Below are 21,492 nucleotides of genomic sequence, written 5' to 3'. Positions count from 1 at the left end.
CAGTCTGACGCGGTTCGCCTCGAGGAGAGCTCACAGGCATCTGCTGATGACTCAATAGAAACATCCAAGGCTTTTCTTGATGCTGTTATAATTTTAACCTCTTGCCATGAGTCCAGTCACATTGGGATGGTAATTCTTGATGGGTCTTTATTCCGGATGGACTACATTAAACCCCATTTCTTTGTCTTAACTGTTATCACTAGGGTTCATACGAGACATTAGAAGCAATGCATTGTTTTTTGATGCACTGCTTCATTTTTAAGCCGTTTGGTTTTCATTTTCCAGGATTTATTTCAGACTGCTGGAAAGAAAAAAATATACATTATGAAGTTTTTTTGAACTACACTTTTTCTAAGATTTCTCCTAATTCTAAAAGTTAACTATGGAATATGCTAAATTGATTGTATTTTATATTTATTCAAGAAACATTTAAACCACAAAAAAAGTAGTGCTAATGTAAGTAATCAACGGGGGAAAAATTGTATGTTTTTGTTACATTTTATTCGCAAAAGAAAATCTGGATTTTAAAATACAAACATATATGGTCTCTTTGTATTCAAAATGAGGCATGAGCCAAATATAAAATGTTGTACCTGTATTTATCATATGTGTTTACACATGGGGGTGATGTTAGAAGAGGAGGAGCTCTCCAGGGTGCTGAACACTACTTCGCCTAAATGCCCAACATGTTTTTCAGTTCATAAATACTGTAGGCTACAGCTCTGGGTTACTTATCATATGAATATTTAGTCCTGTGTGTGTTCAGGATGCACATGCAGAGAAGGAGGGACGGAGGAGATGTAGTAGAGGAAGTTTGAGTGTTTAGTTTGTTTGCAGGAGCTCATCTGTTGTGAACTACAGAACAAACAGGATGGATGACGGCTGTGAAACTCAGCTGCAGGGGGAGAGGACGCTGGTGTCTTCGGACAGCGCTTACGGGTCGTCTGCAGTGGACACGGACACAGAGGACGGACAGACCCCCACATCCGACCCCTTCCCCTATAATGAAGACCTGACACACAAGGTAATCAATCTTTAGTAATCATGACGAGAATGGATCAAGTCTAAAATTGAAATGGTGGAAGCGAACTGATCTCAGCGAGTGGAGATTATTTTCTAGCAACATTTTCAATGTATGATAGGCCCAGTTTCATTATTAAAGTGCGCTCTCTCTGCACATAAATACAAAAACACTGCCAGCTTATAACCCAAACAATGTCATCAGGATAACTGGATACCGACTGTAGCTGTATTAATACATTCCAGCAGATCTACATGTTTTACTATGTAGTGCTCCACATAATGCCGGCTGCAATGAGTGATATAATATCCATAGCCAGAGTGTTAAATATAATAATCAAAATAATGAATAAAAACATTTCTCTATGATACAAGATTATTGTGAGGCATGTATAATGAAGCCCTCAATGTGTTAAATATTTAACAAAGAATAAACAACACACGGTATTATAGATTATTATTTTACTATATATTATACGTTATTTTGTTAAACACCCTCTTTAAAAATATATCTATACAGTGCCCTCCAGAATTATTGGCACCCTTTTAGTAAAAAAGCAAAACAAGATGCAAAAACTACCTTTATTGTTTTCCTCATATTTAATTCAAAATATTAACAAAAATGTAACCTTTTTACTGAAATAAAATGTTGACTTTAAATAAATATTTATCTCCAAAACATGTGCCACAATTATTGGCACCCCTAGAAAATCATTTGATTAAGATCTAACTGAAGTGTATTTCCAGTCATAACTTACATTTTTAGGTTCACATGCTGATTAGGAACTCTTAAGAGGTCAACCATGACTTCCTGTTTCACTGGGGTATAAATATGAGGTGACACAGGCCAAAATACCCTTTGTCATTCAACACTATGGGAAAGACCAGAGAACACAGTGATGATCTGCGGGGGAAAAAAAGTTGCTGAGCTGCACAAATTAGGAAATGGATATAAGAAAATCTCAAAACAGTTGAAAATGCCCATTTCCAATATCAGGGCAATAATTAAGAAGCATCAAGCAACAGGAGAGGTTAAGAATCAGCCCTGGAAGAGGACGTGTGTGTACGTTGACACCACACACCGTGAGGAGGATGGTTCGACTGGCAAAAGTATCTACAAGGATGACAACTGGAGAATTGCAGAGGTCGGTTGAGTCTTGGGGTCAGAAAGTCTCCATAACGACCATCAGACGCCACTTACATCACCACAAGTTGTTTGGGAGGGTTGCCAGGAAAAAAACATTGCTTTCAATTATCAACAAACTAAAGCGTCTACAGTTTGCCAAACGTAACTGGGACTTCAAATGGACAGGGTTATTTGGTCAGATGAGATCAAAATAGAGCTTTCTGACAACAAACAGCAAGGGTGGGTTCGGCATAGACAGAAAGAAGGCCATACAAAAAAGCACCTCATACCCACTGTGAAGTATGGTGGTGGATCTTTGATGTTGCTGGGGCTGTTTTTCTGCCAAATGCCCTGGACATCTTGTTAGGATACATAGTATCATGGACTCTATAAAATACCTGCAGATATTAAATGAAAACATAACAGCCTCTGCTCGGAAGCTTAAGATGGGCCATGGTTGGACCTTCCAGCAGGACAACGATCCGAAGCGTACTTCCCCAGACCTAAATCCCATTGGAAATGTGTGGGAGGAGTTGAAGAGGAGAGTCCACAAGCATCAACCTCGGAACTGAAGGATCTGGAGACATTCTGTATGGAAGAATGGTCTCAGGTCCCGTGCCATGTGTTCACCAACCTCATCAGGCATTACAGGAGGAGACTCCGAGCTGTAATCCTGGCTAAAGGAGGCTGCACAAAATATTAGATGGAAGGGTGCCAATAATTGTGGCACACATGTTTTGGAGAAAAATATTTATTTAAAGTCAACTTTATTATGATTTTAAAATAATCAGTAAAAAGGTTAGATTATAATTAATTTTTTGAATGAAATATAATGAGGAAAAACAAAGACCTTTTTACCAAAGGGGTTCCAATAGTTCTGGAGGGCACTGTATTTTCTAAGTTTCCTCTACAACGCTTTGGATTTTATTTAATTATACCACTTTTGATTAAATAATGACACGACGCCTGCAAATAAACTGTCTTATGTGGCGTTGTTTAATTGCAAGAGAATAAAGAATTTGACTCAGAAGTAGATCGTTTCTGTCTATTGCCCATTGTAGAGCAATTCATCAAGGCAACAATGTAAAGTCTAGAGTCTGAGACGTGAATTTTACTGCATCTGTTTTGTCAATATGATTCATTAGTAAGCTTCAAGACCTTCAATAACTCAGCCGGTCGATACTTGCCAAATAGGCAGAGCATTGTCTGTGAGGCCAGAACAAACTCCTTCTTGCTCCGTAAACACGTTTCTGATTATATTTGTTGTTTTGCCGAGTCAAAGCCTGCCAGAAACTACAGAGCATACAGATGGCTGCACTTTTTGTAAGCTAATATAGGCCAATTGGATCTCCAGTAAACTTTAAAGTACTTTTGGAAACTGTGAGACAAAAAGCTGTTTTAGGGAGATATTTCTTTACATTTTGGAAAACATTCATGTATAACCCAAAATCTTGTCAGAACGGCTCCTATTCAGACATAGAAGAAGAAGAAACTTCGCAAACGTGGAAGGATTAGGTGTTATAGAGTTTCTTATTAGTGTAATAATTGTTCTTAGTGTGAAAGCTGAGTGTAAAGTTACCAGTGTGTAAAGACAAACTGCTGAACAGAATGGTGCTATCGGCTGTAGAGATGTCTGCGTTCCCTCAAATATAATCAAACTAGAAAGCACTCTTGTTGTCGTTCTCAAAGGGCCAAACAAAACAAACTTCATGACCCGGCTACTCAAGATAATCCCCCAAAGCTTGTTGTGAGCAGTTTCATGGAGGAACAACTCCCTTCAGCCTGTGGGTTATATGAGTAAACGGCTCATGAGTTCTGGAAAGAGGCATTCCTTTGCTTTTTTTGTTTATTTGGGGGGGAACATTATATGTGAGAGAAGGTAGAGATCTCTACAGCAGATACCTCCAACACTCAACAACATACACATTAAAGGGGTCCAATTATGCTTTTGGGGGTTTTCCCTTTCCTGTAGTGTGTTATATAGGTTTTAGTGCATGTAAATGGTCTGCAAAGGCTCAAATCCCTGGAGACACCAAGAACCTACATGCAGTATACTATTATAAACAGTTACATTCTGTTTCCTCCAGAGGAAGTTTCTTCTCCACTCACTCCCCCCTCCCCTGCCTGAAACCCCTCCATTGGACTCCTTTGTTTACTTCCAGAACATAATGACATCACTACGTAACACTTGCACTTCTATTGCCTAGAGTTCCAACATATTATATGTGATAGGCTAAGGGGCGGGACATCTCTAAGCAGTTGATCAATCAAAACAGTGCCGGCCAGCTAACCAATCAGAGCAGACTGGGCTCCGGTTTCAGACAGAGGGTGAAAAGAGGTGCTGCAGCACAGGCAGTATGAGAAAATAGCTTTTTGAACATTAAAGCATGGAGAGAAGTCACAATAGAGGCTCAAAATATAAATATGAACCTGAAAATGAACACTATGACCTCTTTAAGTCATCTATATTGATCAATGTAACTCCAAATGTGTTTATTGTTATTTTGGGGTAAATACGTTAAGTTATGACAACATTTAATTGTATATTTATTGCATAGCTTGGGTTTCCACTCGCCACTTTCAGGGTAACTATCAAATCATGAGACGTCTCTGGGATTCACACAACTCTGAGAAATGTCATGTTGCCATGGAGACGTGTTCAGCATCTCTACCCCCCCACCGTCCCCTCCATCATCACTCCGTGCATACACACAGTCCCACATGTGCCTCCCGGAGATAAAGTGCCCCCCCTGCCACTGCTGCTTTGTTCTCCAACAGAGTTTGTCCTGAGAACATTTACAAGCCAGCATTAAAATGAAATGAGGGACGCATTAAATAGTAAAATGTTGATTTTGTGCTGGCCAGCTTAACACTGCACAAACACCGTGTGAGTCATGCTCACATTAGCCTGCCTCTGGTGTGCATCAGGAGTACTTAAGGGACTGGTTTGTGCAAGTACCCACTCACACTGTGGGAAAGAAACATGTTTCCTAATAACTTTTTATTGAGAATTTGAGCAATATGATCCCATATCATTTATAAACACTACTGCACGCTTTGTTTGAAACGTCACTCTCCGTTTGCTGGATTTCTGGAGCTTATATCTGTATTTTCAGCATTAAAAATATTGCTTTACTCAGCGTTTAAGAAGGCTACATCTTCAAAGAGAGCAAACACTCTCATCCTGTATATCTCAAACTGTCACTATGTCGCGTTTTTAATGGAAGAGCAAAGTCGAATGTGCACAACTTGTGGATGTCAGTGATTAAAGTGAACGTACTGCGAGCGGCGGAGCGCTGCATGTGATGCTGCACAGCATGTGGGCTCTTTGAGAGGCAGATAAGAGGCAGGCAGCGGGGTCGAGGAGGAGGAGGAGGAGCAGGAGGATGGTTGAGGGGGGGGGGACGATAAATGTCAACAAGGACGCAAGCATCTGCTGCTGAGGAGCTCCGGGCTGGACGCCTCCACCACGGCACCCGAGGAGGCGATAACCATGGCGACAAGCAGGCCAATTGATGCCCACGTCCAACACTTTGGTGACAAGTCAGCAGATCCCTACTGTGCTGACGCATGACCCAAGGGGGGAGGGGGGGGTGTGTGTGTGTGTGTGTGTTTTATGGCCTAATGTACGTGTTCTGTTTTGCAGAACACGTACATTACTGTTAATTAATATTATTACATAGATTTATTAAACGGATGGATCAATACGTAGCATGATACGGTTGTGTTGGTCGAGATGGAGCTACTTTAAATATCTTGATAATAGCTGATACATTTATTTTATTGATTGCCGACGTAGAGGACAGTCCCCTTCTAAGGGTCAGGAATAATGTCAGTTAAAGCGAATACTTAAAGATGATATATTATGCACATTTTCAGGGTCATATAGTGTCTCTACTGGGACATGTCTCCATGCTTTAATGTTCAAAAAAGCTCTTTATTTTTCTCAGACTGCCCACCTCTTTTCACCCTCTGCCTGAAACCAGAGCCCAGTCTGCTCTGATTGGTTAGCTGGCCGGCTCTTTTGTGATTATTCGACCTTGGGGATTTTAGCCTTTGCAGACCATTTAAATGCACAAAAACTTATACTGTATATAACACATTACAGCAGGGTTGTCCAAACTACGGCCCGGGGGCCAAATGCGGCCCGCAGGCCATTTTGAATCGGCCCTCAGCAAACTCTTAAAGTATAATGGAATATGGCCCACAAATTAAACTTTTGATGTCTTATATTGTACTTACTTAAATATATATGTTCAAATATATTAATGAGCCCAATTTTTAAATAAATTCATTTCAAATTAAAAACTTTTTCTAACAAATCTTAGTTTTTTTTTTAAAAACAACTTATTTCTATAACAAGCTTGAAATTGAACCTTTATATTTACTCTTATTATCAGCAATCTGAGGCTTCTGTTTTGAGGAGTTTGTCAACAAAATAAATGAAACCCTAAAGAGAGATGGGATGTAGGCTGTTTTTTCCTTAAACCATTTGAAAGTATCGCACATTATTCACCTATATTTGCTTTGTTTTGCTAACTTATAACTTAACTTATGAGGCAATATTCACCTCTATAAGTGGCCCAGCTCTCCATATATTTTTCTGTATGTGGCCCTCGGTGGAAAAAGTTTGGACACCCCTGCACTACAGTAAAGTCAAAACCCCCAAAAGCATAAAAGGGCCCCTTTTAAGATATAGTGTGTAGTATTTAGAGGTATGTGTTATCAGGAATTGAATAGAATAATCGTCTCTGTTTCTTCGTGTATAATCACCTGAAACTAAGCATTGTTATTTTTTTGTTAGCTTAGCATAATGTAATGTGTAAAAGAGAAGGGCAAGTTGAAGAGAGACAGCAGTAGGAACAAAACAGCCATCTCTAATACAGTATTGGCCCACACACACACACACACACACACACACACACACACACACACACCCTCCAGTAACATCACATTACAGAACAGAGAGCTGTGCGCTGATCAACAGATGTGCAGTAACGTACACTATGTGCCCACACACAGCGCAGGGCCTCAGGCGGTTAGCGTGGAAACATGACGTTGCATCTCTCTGCAGACCATCCTCGTGGGGGACAGCGGAGTGGGCAAGACTTCCCTGCTGGTTCAGTTCGACCAGGGCAAGTTCCTCCCAGGATCCTTCACTGCCACCGTGGGCATCGGCTTCACAGTGAGTCCACACACACACACACACACACACACACACACACACACACACACACACACACACACACACTTCCTGTCATCCACACGCCCTCCTTCGCATGTTTTTCCTCTTGCATGAGCCAATCTTCTCTGGGTCTCTTGTGCGTGAGTGAAGTCCAGCATGAATCAGTAGTGTGCTCCAGTGTGGGATGTTGCATCTTCTCACTGCATTCATTACAATTCCTTAACACCGTGTGTGTGTTTGTATTATTATGGTTAATGATGCCACTGCTACTGAAGAAAGTACTGCTAATTAAAGTCATGGCTGTCTGCTGCTGGATGTTTGCAGCGCAGAAGAGTGATTCAATGCCGTGTGACATGGTGAGGGGGAGGTGCACTCTGTGTGGCAAGTGGTACAAAAAAAAGCAGACAAAAGGAAAAATGCATATGTTCATTTAATGTACCATTCTCCCTCTGTGATCACTTTGGCTTTGCGTCAGTGCCCTTACCGCAGCAAAGAGGAGGAATGCGGAAATCTGGGGGAAAAGTCTCGCATTAGCATAGGATTGTGCTGGAGTAGATGATTCAAGCTTCAAAAAGCCCTGAGGAAAAATGCAAACAACATAAGTCACACTGCTGCAAATCTGCCACTGGATTTAAAGCATTTAGAGTGCCTGCAAACACACTTTATTTGGGGTATTTTTTCTTTTGCTGTGCAGGTGCTCAGAATAAAGTGCCTAATATGCAGTGAAGGTTAACATCCATGAACTGTGTGTTGCTCGGGCTCACTCGGCCAGAATAAACTTTAACCTTTTACATTTCAAGCTATCTTCGCTTTCAAGCCCTTCAGTTTACTCAAGGACTCAAGAATTCAAGGATCATTGTTTGTCCTTTTGCAGTAGGCCTATTAGTGTTTTATTCCTGTAGTGCATTTTTTAAAATTTGCCATAGGATGAATGTAAACAAAAAAAGCAATGATGAAATTTCTGCGAAGATAAGGTCTTTAACATATTGCACATCAGGGAAGTATTGTCACACTGTTAAATAAAATAAATTAGTATGAGAACATGCCGTCAGCCGCAGAGCCTCTTTATAGTTCTATTCATAATCAAATCAAGCATTCAATCAGCTCCATCTCCATACACATGTTTCATCATTATGCTCATGTCAGAAGGGGGAACTGATGCCCCTGGCACAGAGCGAGGAGTTCAGTCAAGAAATTGCATGTTATATAACATAAATGATATCTGACATCAGTCCTGTCACTACCACTGATAGGAGTGGAGACTTGAACACTGGGGGGAGACAAACACTGCAGGAAAAGATTCATTTGTCATACTGTCATTGAAACCATTTTAGACATGTATGACATGCTCATTAATTAAATTCATTTGGGATAATGTTTATAGATTTTGGTAAAAAGATAAGTGGGATCAATGTGTGTCTGCTTTTGGACTGATTATGAGGGGGGGGAAATGGGTTATAAAGAATCATGTAAAATTATAGGATGGATCTACTTTGTGTGAAACAGTATTTAAAGGATGTTAGGACATGTTAGGAAAATAATTCTGGATGAGGTTGTCGAGCCATTTTACGCACCAATAAGAGTTTATCTTTTTTAAATGTAAATCACGTTATGCAGTAGTTTATTGAGACTATTAAGTCTCATTTCAGACATTTCCTCCTGATATATTTAAAGGAAACATTTTCAAAACAATGATTCTGGATAATGTTGTGACGCCATGTTACGCACCAATAAGAGTTTGTGTGTTTTAAGGGATAATCCCATTATGCATCAAGTGTATTTAGACTAATTAGTCACATTGCAGGGTTTTTTCCCCCTCCTCTCCGGGTCTCTGCTCTCCTCTCTGACCCTCTCGCACCTCCACATGTGGCGGATGAGTCAGCCAGCAGTACGCTTGACCCCCACAGCTGTTATTGGGCACAATGTCAGCCTGAAAACCTGCCTGGTGTTTTCTCTGCTAAGAAAACAGTGTTGTTGTCGTTGGGTGCCGACGTCCTCACACGATCAGTTGACCAAGCTGCCCACGCCAGGATGCAGAGAAATGTTTCCGCCTGTTTGCCATCACCGCTTTGTTGACTGCTGGTGGACCTAGAAGATTGGTTTTCAAGTTCCGTCTTCTTACTGTGCGGTATTAAGGTGTGATTTAAAAAAAAATCTCTTCCTTCTTTGGAAGCGCCTGGTGATCATTTTGTGGCCACGCGCAGTAATGCGAGCAGAAGGGGCTCGCGGACACCGGGACTGAGCGGCGGAGATCTCGAGGACAACGTGCGCGTCTTTCTTGGATACATCTCGGAGATAAACTGCGCTTTGGCTTTTTCTCAGCCTGCGCGTCTTTTCTTGGCTTTGCGATGTCCGAAAGAAATACACTGTTGGAGGAAAAGCAGGCTAAAAACGGAACGTCTAAATATGTGTTGGAGAGATGCGCTTCTGTTAACGAATATTATGATATTGCCTTCAAGGTGTGTATTTCCATCTTTTTGTGTTTATGTTGGTGGAGCTGCTGGTGGAACAGGTGTCTGAATGTATCTGTAGGTTTGACACAGAACATCTGTGTGTACCTGCAGCAACATGAATATGAATATATACTCTCCACATCTGGGTAATATAGGACAAAAAACTTTAAGTCTGCATTTATGCATTGTCCCTGTTTTTCACCCAACTCAACCTTCTGATGGTTTAATTAAATGATTAAGATGTCTGTCTGAGCCTTTAAATCTCGCTAGCTTGCTCTATCCACCCTTACTGATAAGCAAATATTTGCTGAGGGTGTACTTGTTGCTCCCTCTCATTAAATATTTAACATGTACACCTGCAACTGTTTAATAAAGACCCACAGACAAAAGTTAAATTCAAGTTTAATTGCATTGTTATCCACAATACGTCTTTGCAGCTATGACTCACTGTATGAATAACTGAATGCGCTCGATGGATTGTATAATTGCACATCCTGTTGTAATTATATTGATTAGTGTTGGATGCACACTGAAACATGATGAGAGTTAAAATTACAGAGTGGTTTCAAATGTCTTGAATCAACTCCCTGGAGTGTCACATGTTGGTTGCAATCTTACCAAAATAAGACATTGCCCAACATCCCTCTCAAACATCATGATTATTACAAAAATAATTTATGCAGCTCAACCTTCAGCTTTAATTTCCTCTTCAAGCGAGACTGGTATTCTTATCCTACCATCATGAATAAGCTTAAGTCATGCTTTAACCTGTTGTCCCTCTTCTCTGGTGGTGGCTTTGCTGTAGGTGATGCTGCTGGGAGACTCGTCCGTGGGGAAGACGTGTGTCTTGGTGCGCTTTAAAGACGGGGCATTTCTGGGAGGCAACTTTATAGCCACCGTTGGAATAGACTTTAGGGTGAGAGAGATGCTGTTGAACAGTCTCACAGAATTGTTCATCATACTGTTCGTTATTCCTGTGTTTGTGTTATTACTCATATTTGAAACATTTGCCATCTGAAAAACATCCTAATGATATTTAAAAGGTGACATGAGACAGAATTGTTAGAGTCACACTGTGGCCCAATTATCACCTTATTTCTGCTGGGAACTCTTAGTCATTCTGCAATGATAGCACCAAATGTACAAATCCTCTCACCGATCATTCAAGTCCACAGAACACTTGTGCTGCAAGGCTCTGTTCATAAATGTCTTGGCAGATGCCTGCCCACGTCTCTGTCTCCTGGAAAGATTGGCTACAGCACAGCTCGGTCCTGGAGGACTCGCAGTGCCGACAGACGAGCTCCTACCTAGTGACATCTCATGCATGCACACGCACACACACAGTGACTGTTGTTGTATTTGGAGCATATCTCTACTGTATATCTTACTTTGCAGAGATGAACGTAACAATAGGTTGTTTGAAGGACGTGTTTCAACCTTCTGTTTCCTTCCAATCAAGACACAACACTCACACTAATGGCAAGTCAAGTAGAGGTTGTTTGAGGAGGAAATTGTGTTGCATTAGCCAGAGTGATGCATTGTCTTCTTCTGATGGTAGTGTAGATATTCGAGAGCGTAATGGATGTCTGACAGATACATGACCTATATGGACATTGTCTATTCAAAAGCATGCACGATTCACTGTGCCACCACTCAAACAATAGCAACAAGTGCTGCGGCCAGAGCCCATTCATAAAAACCAGTAGGAAAGTAAACAGACACTGGTTAACTTTTGCATTCATTGTCACACCATTGAATGAGAAGAATCACAATTTAAACAATTCATTTCTGGCTTGTGTTTATGCACAGGTGCAAAGCTGCTTAGAAACAGAGGCATCTGAAGGAGCAGTTGAGTCAGTGTGCTGAGGTTGTGCTCAGTGCATGAAAAGGCAGGCAGGCAGGCTGTTGTGGCAGCTTGTAACATGGCCGGTCTATTTTCGGCGTGCTTCCTTGTAGCAGTTACTCAGCATGCAGGCTCCTCCAATGTCATAATTGAGGGGGAAAATGGAAACCCATAGCAACTAGTGCAGGGGTTTTACTATGTCCATTCTGCCAAGCAGGGGATTTGGTATGTGGCCGCTTCATCTTTCTCACAAATCGCAGAGGTTTCTTTTGTCACTGTGAAGCTCTGACTGCATTTCCTTCAAGCACATTTTTGTGCCTTCACAGGAAAGGCAGGCGCTGTTTGTGGTGACCTGTCACTGATACGAAGAGATGAAGTGATCAAGGAAGTGCTGCAGAAAATTTGCTATTCACACTTCCGTCACCTCTCTTTGGTGTGTTTTGCTGTGTAAGGTTGAGATGTGGTTGGGACCTGGCTTGATGCTATAGCAGGTCACATAAAATAAAAATAACCACAAGCCTCCATTAAGCAGAGCATGAGAGAATGTGTGTTTTCATTTTAGCATGTTGGAGCACGCATGTTTAAATAATGCATGTTACCATCACCTGTATTTCCACTTCCCTCTGTTGTCAACATAATCAGTTGTACACACTTAGCTTGTTATAAACATAACTATTTTAAGACAGACCTTTCTCCACAGGAAATCAGAGGGCACCCCTACGGGGCTGCAGGAAATTAACGGGGGAGTCAGTTGTTATGCTGCCAGCCTTCTTCTCACTGTTGTGAAATTAAGTCTAATCCCAGGACCTTGCTGTTGTGTGGGTGTTGCAAATTACTTTCTCTGCCAACGTTCAAAGCCACTTTTAGTTGTCTCGTTTCTTTACCTCGTGCTGAGTCTCTTAGCTAGTCTGCCGTGATGTTCAACATTCATTTCTGTTTAGGTTTTTTTTTTTTCAGCACTCCAGTCTTTAAAGCATATGGTGGACTGCCAGACTCTCGCCAGACTCTCACTGCTCTTCTTATGTCTGCAGAATAAAGTGGTGGATGTCGACAACCTGAAAGTCAAACTCCAGGTAAGATAATTAACTTTGACCTATATGCCTTTCTTAATTAGCTCATTGAATAAAATTACACCTGTCCTGAAAGCTACTGACTTATATGTTGACTCATCTGGTACATTTTTACAGAATCCAAAATAATCAGAACATATATATAAAAACAATAGTTGACCTAAATACTTTACACGTAAAATTACTGTCTGTCATTGATTGTACTGCAATGCAATCCAATCAAAGGCCCTGATATTGTATTAATATGTGCCAGCAGCAAGCTGTTAATCCAAGGCACACACCGGTCTATCATAATAACCTGTTCATTCAACACTGAGTGGGAGGTGCCAAAATTAGATTCCTCTTCTTGCTTGAGTAAATCCTCATGAGGAAAAGCTTTTTATTTTTGTTCCTTGGATGGGAGATGATTAAAATCCTGTTAATGATTCCAAAATATCTTCCAGCATGAGTCAATACTAAATAAAGGTGATGGACCTACCTTAACGCTTAGTTTTTGGTAAAAAAACAAAAACAAAACAAAAACAGTATCTATAAACAGCATGATGGGAATTCACACAATTATTTTTATGTCTTATTAAACAAATGATTGAAAAACCTAAAAACTGCACTCTGCCTTTATAAAATTGATTACAAACTCAGTAATGTGTTAATTTAGCTTTCCATTTATTTGTCATTACCTTTATATTATATGATTTATAATTGTATACATTGAAGTTTAAGTAGAAAAAAATGTTGATCTAGAGTCAGCTCTGTCGGCAGTTACAGCTACTTTGCTAAGCTAGGCTATAGTTAACTTTAACGCCAATATGTTCATCAAAATGTATATGTTACAATTTCAGCTTTAGCAGCTAGCATTTTGATTGTTTGATTAGGGTTTTAGCAGATCCCTGTGAAAAAATATAGTAATATGGCACTAAAAAACCTGCAAAGGGTGTTCAGCTTTCCCACCCTGCTCAGCTAAGCCTCTTATCCTAATAGCATACCCATTTTAATGTTAGTGGTTTTATTCTTTATGGCCAGATTTAGTTTCTACCTTATTTATATGGGATGACACACTTAATAATCTAAAATGTTATTTAGTTATAGATAATCTACTCATTTGACAAGTAAAAAAACAAGGGAGTATCTTATAAAAGTACATTTAGCTTAAGCGGCTAGCTGTGGCTAACTTAGCAGCAGCTAATTTGTCTCTTGATGGTTTTGTTTTGTTTGGTTTAAAATCTTTCTTTAAAATCATGCCGTTTTTTAACACGGCATCATTTTCGCTCAGCAGGGAAATGTAATGGTATGTTTTCTGCTTTAGTCTTTGGGTAGGATTTACTGTGGGGATTGTTCACGCGGTTCAGTTTTCCCACGTTAGCTGTTGTGTAATTATGTGGTTTGTTACGCAGATCTGGGACACAGCGGGCCAAGAGAGATTCCGAAGCGTAACGCACGCCTACTACAGAGATGCCCAGGGTAACCTTTGCTTTTTATAATGCATTTCCTCATGCTCTGTGTGTGTGTGTGTGTGTGTGTGTGTGTGTGTGTGTGTGTGTGTGTGTGTGTGTGTGTGTGTGTGTGTGTGTGTGTGTGTGTGTGTGTGTGTGTGTGTGTGTGTGTGTGTGTGTGAACGGGTGGTGTAGGTAGGTAACCTGGCTGAGATATATAATATAATGTATTAGTGTGCCTAGAAGGTGTGTGCAGGCTGTGTTGATGTGTGTTGCGTAAGACAGTGTGCAGATAACAATAAAGGTAATCTGTTTCCTTTTACAGCGTTACTTCTGCTTTACGATATCACCAGTAAGCTGTCATTTGACAATATCAGGGTAAGACTATTAAATAACCCTCTCACACCCTCTCTTTCTTTTTTCTGTCTGTTCATTTTCACTTCCTCAGCCTCTCAAGCTGAACGTTTCACTTTGACTGTTTTAAATGCAAAGTACTTCCATCATTTTCTCAGAGCCTTCTTTGGAAATGACACGTTTGCACCGCCACGCACTTCCAAGTTTCGTAATGAAAAGCAATAACAGTGTTCAGGGATGAGAGTGACTGAGTCTAGGTGTGATTGATTGGAGGATAGTAATAATCTGAGCTCAGGAGGAAGACAAAAATGAAGACTGAAACTGATGGTATTTGGATTTTTCAAACACTAATCTCTTTCTTCTCCCCCTTCCTGTATCTGTCTTTCTTTTTTACTTTGAAAGGCTTGGCTGACTGAAATTCACGAGTATGCCCAGAAGGATGTGGTCATCATGTTGCTCGGCAACAAGGTGTGCAAAGCTTCCTTTTTTCCGCTCCATAAGAAGATCATAAGGATAACTGGTCTCTTAGCACAATTTTAACACACTCTTATCACACTCAGACAGACATGTGAACACTTAAAAGCCAGAAAAGGCCTTCTCTGTTCAGCAAATTCATGAAAATAAACCCTCACTTGCCTGTTTTAACGTTTACAAGTGAAGCACAGCCTTAATTGTGTGAGGTGAGTCTATTGATTTCTGTTTTAGCCTTTGAGAAGACATTCCCTCCGGTGAACATAAAGTTGGTACACTGACAGAATCGTCCACATCAACACATTAATTCTACTGAAGGATAAATTCAAAATCTGACACAAAAATGACTTATCCCTGCCTTTGACGCTGCTGATGATAAATCTGCAGTCCTGGCTGATATATTTCTAAGCTCCCTCTGGTGGCTCACAGAGGACTCACCTTTCTCCAGGGTCAGAGATGTCACACAGCAGCAGCTCAGATAATGTGCTGTGAGAGCAGCAGGACTGGCGGCATCAGTCTGTGTGGGATCTCTGGTTTTCAGCTTGAGGTGGAGTTTCTGACATCTCATCAGTCTGAGAGAGCTCTGGCTCAGCAGCCGGCGGCGGATAAGAGGACGTGCAGGGAGACACGGTGCTGCATCAGTGTAGCTAATGGTATGGTGAATCTATGGCCCTTCATCCTCCCCCCATGATGACTTGTTGTTTTCTCCTCCTGCTGTCTTACAGGCAGACGTTGCTGCAGAGAGGGTCGTGAAGACGGAGGATGGAGAGAAACTGGCGAAGGTAATGTATCCCTCCTCTGTGTGGTCACATCTCAAAACATCAGCCACTCCACTTGCTCATCTCATGTTTTCCCGTCGTAGGAATACGGTGTACCATTTATGGAGACCAGTGCGAAGACCGGAGTCAATGTGGAGCTGGCCTTTCTCGCCATAGCAAAGTAAGTCTTACAGCTGCACCTATTTACATTTTTATACGTGAACAAAATCTATATGTCAAGGCTGCCCAAAGTAGGGCCTACAGACTAAAGTTGGCCCATCAGTGTTTAGTTGTCCCAGCACATGCAGCAGCTATTTCAATTTAGCACAGCGACCTGCAAAATGTATGTCTAATATTTCAAACCCCATTTCTGCCCGGCAGATAATTTACATACAAAATATGTGAGATATTTCAGTTCCCTTTTTTCTTTTGAAATTCAAAGTGCTGCCACATACACAATATGATAGAACATAAAAGTGTGCTTTCCACGCTTGGTAAAAGGTCAGGGTAGACACTCTTCATTCTCAACATGCCTTGATTTACCAGGTGCATAAATACCCTTTTAGTAACATTTATGTGGAAAATCTTGACTGTCCAGCATACAGTCCTGAACTCTTGCAATACCTTAAAGACCAAGTCTAACGTGACTTTGGGTCTAATTGTTTCGCCCAGAATGGAGGCTGTTATGCTTTAGTATTGAACGTTTTTTTTTAAATCACATATGGTAGCATGTTTGGGTATCCACTTGCTTTAGGCCATTATATATTCGATTTTAGTATTCCATGTAATACAAGATGTCCATCCAACAACGCACCACATGTAGCTTTAAAGCTAGCAGCAGGGGGGAAATCCCTGAAGGAAGCTAATGTTTTTTAAATTCTCAACATGATTTCTTTATCGTCCGAGTGTCTTAATGCTGAGCTGTAAACGTAGGCATCTCAGCAGGTTTCCTTACAGAAAGCTGCATAGAAATGACAGGTGGAAAGTCTGAAGAGTAGTTATTTCCTTACACCTCCCCGCCAGCCTCCGAAAATGAGAGCGAACAACTATAACTAAAGAAAATAACAGAGAACAGAGATAGAAATAAAAAACAAACTCTCAGAGGGATCACACGAAGCCATAGCACTTTTCTCATTACAAAAAAGCATCTGCACTGATCCGTAAAACTAATATTGCATTTTAAGGCGTCTTTTAAATGGACCTCTGAAGAGACAAAGCATTTTGATCCTATATATTTGTAATAGATGCAACTTTTTCTCCTTACATTAGAAAGAAATGTAATGAGTTTATTTTGGATTATGCAGCAACAGAGGCATTCATTATTGTATGTAAATCTGCCTTGTTGCACACTCGGGTTTACTCTAATCTCCTTCCCTGATCATTTTGATGTCTCTGATGCTCACAGACCTCCCTCTGATTCATGCATTTTTTAGCTAATATCTTGCTTGTTCCTGTTGTTGTTGTTATACCGTGATTGTGCATGTTTGAGGCTCCCTGTGGATTTTAAACATCAGCTGTGCAATTTCTGCTTTTGACTGAACATCCGTATGAACACACTTTTCTTACTGAAAGGCGGAAAGAATACCTTTTTGTGTCTAAAAAATGACTGATTGCACAGCATGTTCCCAGAGCTGTGGAATAGAATAGTATGGTTGATTTTCAATCTTTGTGTGTATTTTAAGTGCAAGTTTGATTAAATGGTTCTTGCCAGAGGCATTTTGATTAAATCTCAGTACAGATTTGAGTTTCTCTCCCTCGCTTGTTTTTTTTTATTTCTCTTCCTTTCTCATTTTCTTGATTTGCTCGCCCTGTGAGTGCTCCTACCCACACATCCACCTCCTCTGTATCTAACTTCCTGCGTCTCTCTTCATCAGGGAGTTGAAGCACAGAGCCACACAGCAGCAGAATGAGCCCAAGTTCCAGATACACGACTACATCGAGTCTCAGAAGCACAAGTCTGGCTGCTGTGGCCACATGTAGCTGACAATGATCCCAAGGCAGAGACACACAGAGAGAGAAGGAGGGGAAGGAAGGGAGGGAGTTGGATCGAGGTAAAAATAAAATAAAGTCTGCTCTCTAACATAAAAGCCAATCCCAGCACCAAACCTGAGAAGCAGACAACCTCGACTACACCACTGGGCTTTAAACTCAAATGGAAAGTGAATCTGGATTGGCCGCCATCCCTTATCTGAAATGTGAATTTGAAACTCTTTTTATGTCAGTTGTAGAAATGTTTGTGATCTTTGTGGTGACAGTTGTATCAAATTAGAAGTCAGGAGTTGCAATCTGAAATGCAATATCTCCAGGGACACGGAAAACATAATTATCTTTCTATTCTAAAAAGCTGCAAACGCATCATTGGTCGTTTTGGATGAAAACTATGGCACCCTTGTGATCGATGTAGATCTGAAGAGTTTATCATTTGGGAAGAGGAGATGGGCAGACACAATAAGGGTAACAACTCACTCAAATTCGTTTCAGGGTAAAATATTCAATTCATGTGGTTGTGCGCTGAAGACAGCACGGTTCTCGGCAGGTGTTGTCTTTACCGCCAAAGAATGGAAATAGATCCTTGCGTTTCTTGGCTCCTGCAAATGCTATTGCAACTGGCAGGGGTCAAGATGCAAGTCTTTTTATAGTGTGCAGCAGGAATCAGTCGAAACCCATTAAATTAGTTAGCCTTTTTGCAATACTGGTTTTTTTCCTTAACTTTTGCAACTTGTAGATTCATCAATGAATCCCTCTGAGAGGAAAAGCTTTTGTATGACAGGTAAGGAGTTGTGATGTTGACATCGATGCAACCCTGGTGTAGTTGCGATTGCATATATGTTTTCAAAAATCAGTACAGTTCCTTGTGAAGATTGGCTTGCTGGGAAAAAAAAGTATCATAAACTTTTATTTGCCGACTTACTTACAAAAATACTTCACCCCTGCAGCACAGCAGAGAATAAGCCTGAACCACACTTTCAAATCCAAGTAGGCGTCTGTAACTTTGTGAGTTTTGTTTGTTCCAGCAGCAGACACTGAAAAAACGGAGTTCGATCAAATTCTCACAAGTGCCACATTTTTCATCCTGCAGTCTGCAGAGCCGGACTCATGATTAATGGCAGTTTTATCCAAACAATCAATACGACTGTTGGTGTGGATATCGCATTTTGCCCTGCAGCTCTTCGTTTGTTTCCATCCCTGTTTGACCAGGCTGTGAACTGAACCCCCTTTTGGCCTTACAGTCCTACTCATTATTTCCTTTGATAATTTGGCGTGTTTGAGAAGTGGACGTCAGTCTCACAGTCAGATTGTAGCTCAAATGATCATGTCTGTTCGCATCTGTACTGCTGTTAGGTAGAATAAAGCCAACTTTTTAAGGGCGCTCGCCCGCTGTGTGTCTGTCTGTACATTCAATTCAGGGCCAGTGACACTTCATTTAAAGTACTGTACATGTACGTAAATGTGCTGGTTGAGTAACCCACTGTCACACCGGGCCTTATACAAAGAGATAATTATCATTATTTTCTCATCTTTTGGTTAGAGATACCTTTGCATGCTATTTACATTTTAACCATTCGCAAACACAGACATGCTCGCAGAACTCCCGGAACATAGATGTGTCTCCTCTAAAGATGGATGTTGTTGTGTAGACTGTACCCAAGCTGTATTTGTTCATGCACCACATTTTGTAACTCGTTTCTTTGTACAATGTTCATTATGAATGTTTGCTTGTGGAATTTGCTGGCTGTCACATTCGTCCCTCTACTGAGGCGTCACAGTGATCACAAAGTGCCATGAAAAAGTGCTTTGTTATCATATTAGATATATAAAACAAAGTATATTTTGTAATGTATGTGGTGTTTTTTATTGAAGTCAGTCTCATCTGTGTGTGTCTTGTTTGGTGTGTGTGTCTTTTGGGGTTTTGGAAGGTTGGGAGTGACAGGATGTGTTGAGGTTAATGAGCCACTGTGTGGCAGCAGCTACCCTGTTTATACTCTAACATGTTGCACTAGAAAAAAATGATTTATCAATTACACAACCTGTAGATTCAGGAATGTTACACTCTATTTTATTCCAATATAGAGGTCTTCTGTTTTTGAAAGCGTGCTCCAGATCTGCACAGTGATGTTTCGTTAGCGTTGTCTGTTTTAATGTGTTAGTTAAAGGTAAATATATATACTTGGAGCACATTTACAATTCCCTGCGCTGAGCAGCACACCTGAATGCGGCTCACCCACTCACATCCATGAGTCACACACACTCCAGACACATTAAGGAGACTTTCTATCCGTGAAAAAACCTTAATTACCTAAATGAGTTCCCATTAACTAAACTAGCAGCTGCACTTAAACACGCTGTATTCATTAGTGCTGACGGTATGGTAGATTTATATTCCCAGGTGGGAGAGTATCCTGTATCTGTCCTCTTATCAGGACCAGAAGCAAATGAAGAGTCATATCCTCCCCAAGGTTTTATTTCAGCTGCTTTCTGACTCTGCTCTGTCTTTACAGGTGAGTCACTCTGATATCCAAATGTAAAAAGGGTCCTAGGTTGCTTTAACACTGGAGTTTTAAAAAGGATGCTGGTTATTATTGTTGAGTTCATATCTTGTAAGGGTTATCAGAATGACTAATGTGTGAATGTTTATCATTGCTATTTAATCTAATCTGGTATATCAGAGTGTACATGTTATTTCAGGCATCTCCTTGTATTAACAGTGACATATTTGAAACAAAATAATGAAAGGAATCATGTTTACCAAGATACTAAACTCCACAGGGGGAAAGGATCAATGTTTTAAGTGTGATAAGGTGACAACTAAATAATCGCACTGTAATTTATGTCAGTCGGGCCCAATAATACTGTTTAACCAAGATTATGAGATGGATAAATTGATGCTTTATTATTAGGCAGGAATTTTTCAAATCTAGAAAGTGGAAATAAAGTCAGATCTTTAGGAAAAAAGTGATAATTTTGAAGAAATAGTTGGAAATTCAAATTTGGAAAAAAAAATTGGGAGAAAAAAAGTATGAATTTTTAAAAGAAGATGATAAGGGCCACATGAGAAATGAGTGAGAATAATGAGGAAAATAGTGGTACATTTTTAAAAGTCGAAATTTTAAGGAAAAAGTGATAATTTAGAAAAAATAATCGAGCATTTTCAAAGTCGTCATTTAGAAAGAAAAAACCTGAAATATAAAAAAAAAAGTTACATCTTTTAGGGGAAAAAAGAGAATATCTTGAAGAAATAGTTGGAAAATCAAATTTAGATAAAAGACATTTAGAAATTCAAAAGGAATAAAATAAATAATAAAAGATTGGGAGACAAAATGTGTGACTCTTTAAAAGAAGATGATTTGGGCCTCATGAAGGAGTTAGAAGAATGAGAATAAGTAGTGCTTTTACAAGCGGGAATGGCAGATAATAAAGGTATTATGCTTCAGATAATTGGCACAGCTAAATGAAAACACTAGGAGATGCACCGAAAGTGTGAACGTGTTATTTGGCATACTACATTCAAAAATGTGAAGATGCGAGAAATAATGTTCCACTGAGAGCAGTGTGAACAGAGTGACAAAATATGCAGCACATGCTGGTCACAGTGGAAAGAGGGAAAAAACAATGCAGTTCAAATAATTATGCAAGAAAAATAAACAGATGGGAATAAATGAATAAACAAAGGTGTTTATGGGGTCAATATATTCTTTATGACACACTAGAATCACATGTTTTGAAGTTTGATAAGGTCACAATAAAATGACTGTGGAACATCGGAGACAAACACAGTCCAATG

At 40.2% G+C, this 21,492-nt stretch overlaps 1 protein-coding gene across 2 annotated transcripts; it reads left to right on the top strand.

Annotated features, from left to right (window-relative positions):
- The first annotated feature begins 796 nt into the window (after nucleotides 1-796).
- On the top strand, nucleotides 797-19,551 carry LOC134878415 (ras-related protein Rab-37-like). 2 transcript variants are annotated; one of them, XM_063904447.1, is made up of 9 exons: nucleotides 797-1,024; nucleotides 7,221-7,331; nucleotides 12,659-12,700; nucleotides 14,089-14,155; nucleotides 14,453-14,505; nucleotides 14,884-14,949; nucleotides 15,678-15,734; nucleotides 15,815-15,891; nucleotides 17,585-19,551. In XM_063904447.1, exons 1-9 carry the CDS (start codon nucleotides 872-874, stop codon nucleotides 17,688-17,690), a joined length of 732 nt encoding a protein of 243 aa, XP_063760517.1. In that variant the 5' UTR covers nucleotides 797-871; the 3' UTR covers nucleotides 17,691-19,551. The 2 variants fall into 2 exon arrangements, with proteins under 2 accessions (XP_063760517.1, XP_063760515.1); XM_063904445.1 differs by lacking the exons at nucleotides 797-1,024; nucleotides 7,221-7,331 and adding exons at nucleotides 9,180-9,790; nucleotides 10,590-10,700.
- Nucleotides 19,552-21,492: the final 1,941 nt, after the last annotated feature.

This window comes from Eleginops maclovinus, chromosome 16 (genome assembly GCF_036324505.1).
Source record: "Eleginops maclovinus isolate JMC-PN-2008 ecotype Puerto Natales chromosome 16, JC_Emac_rtc_rv5, whole genome shotgun sequence".
Taxonomy (NCBI): Eukaryota; Metazoa; Chordata; class Actinopteri; order Perciformes; family Eleginopidae; genus Eleginops; species Eleginops maclovinus.
This window is presented reverse-complemented; position numbering and strand designations above follow the sequence as displayed.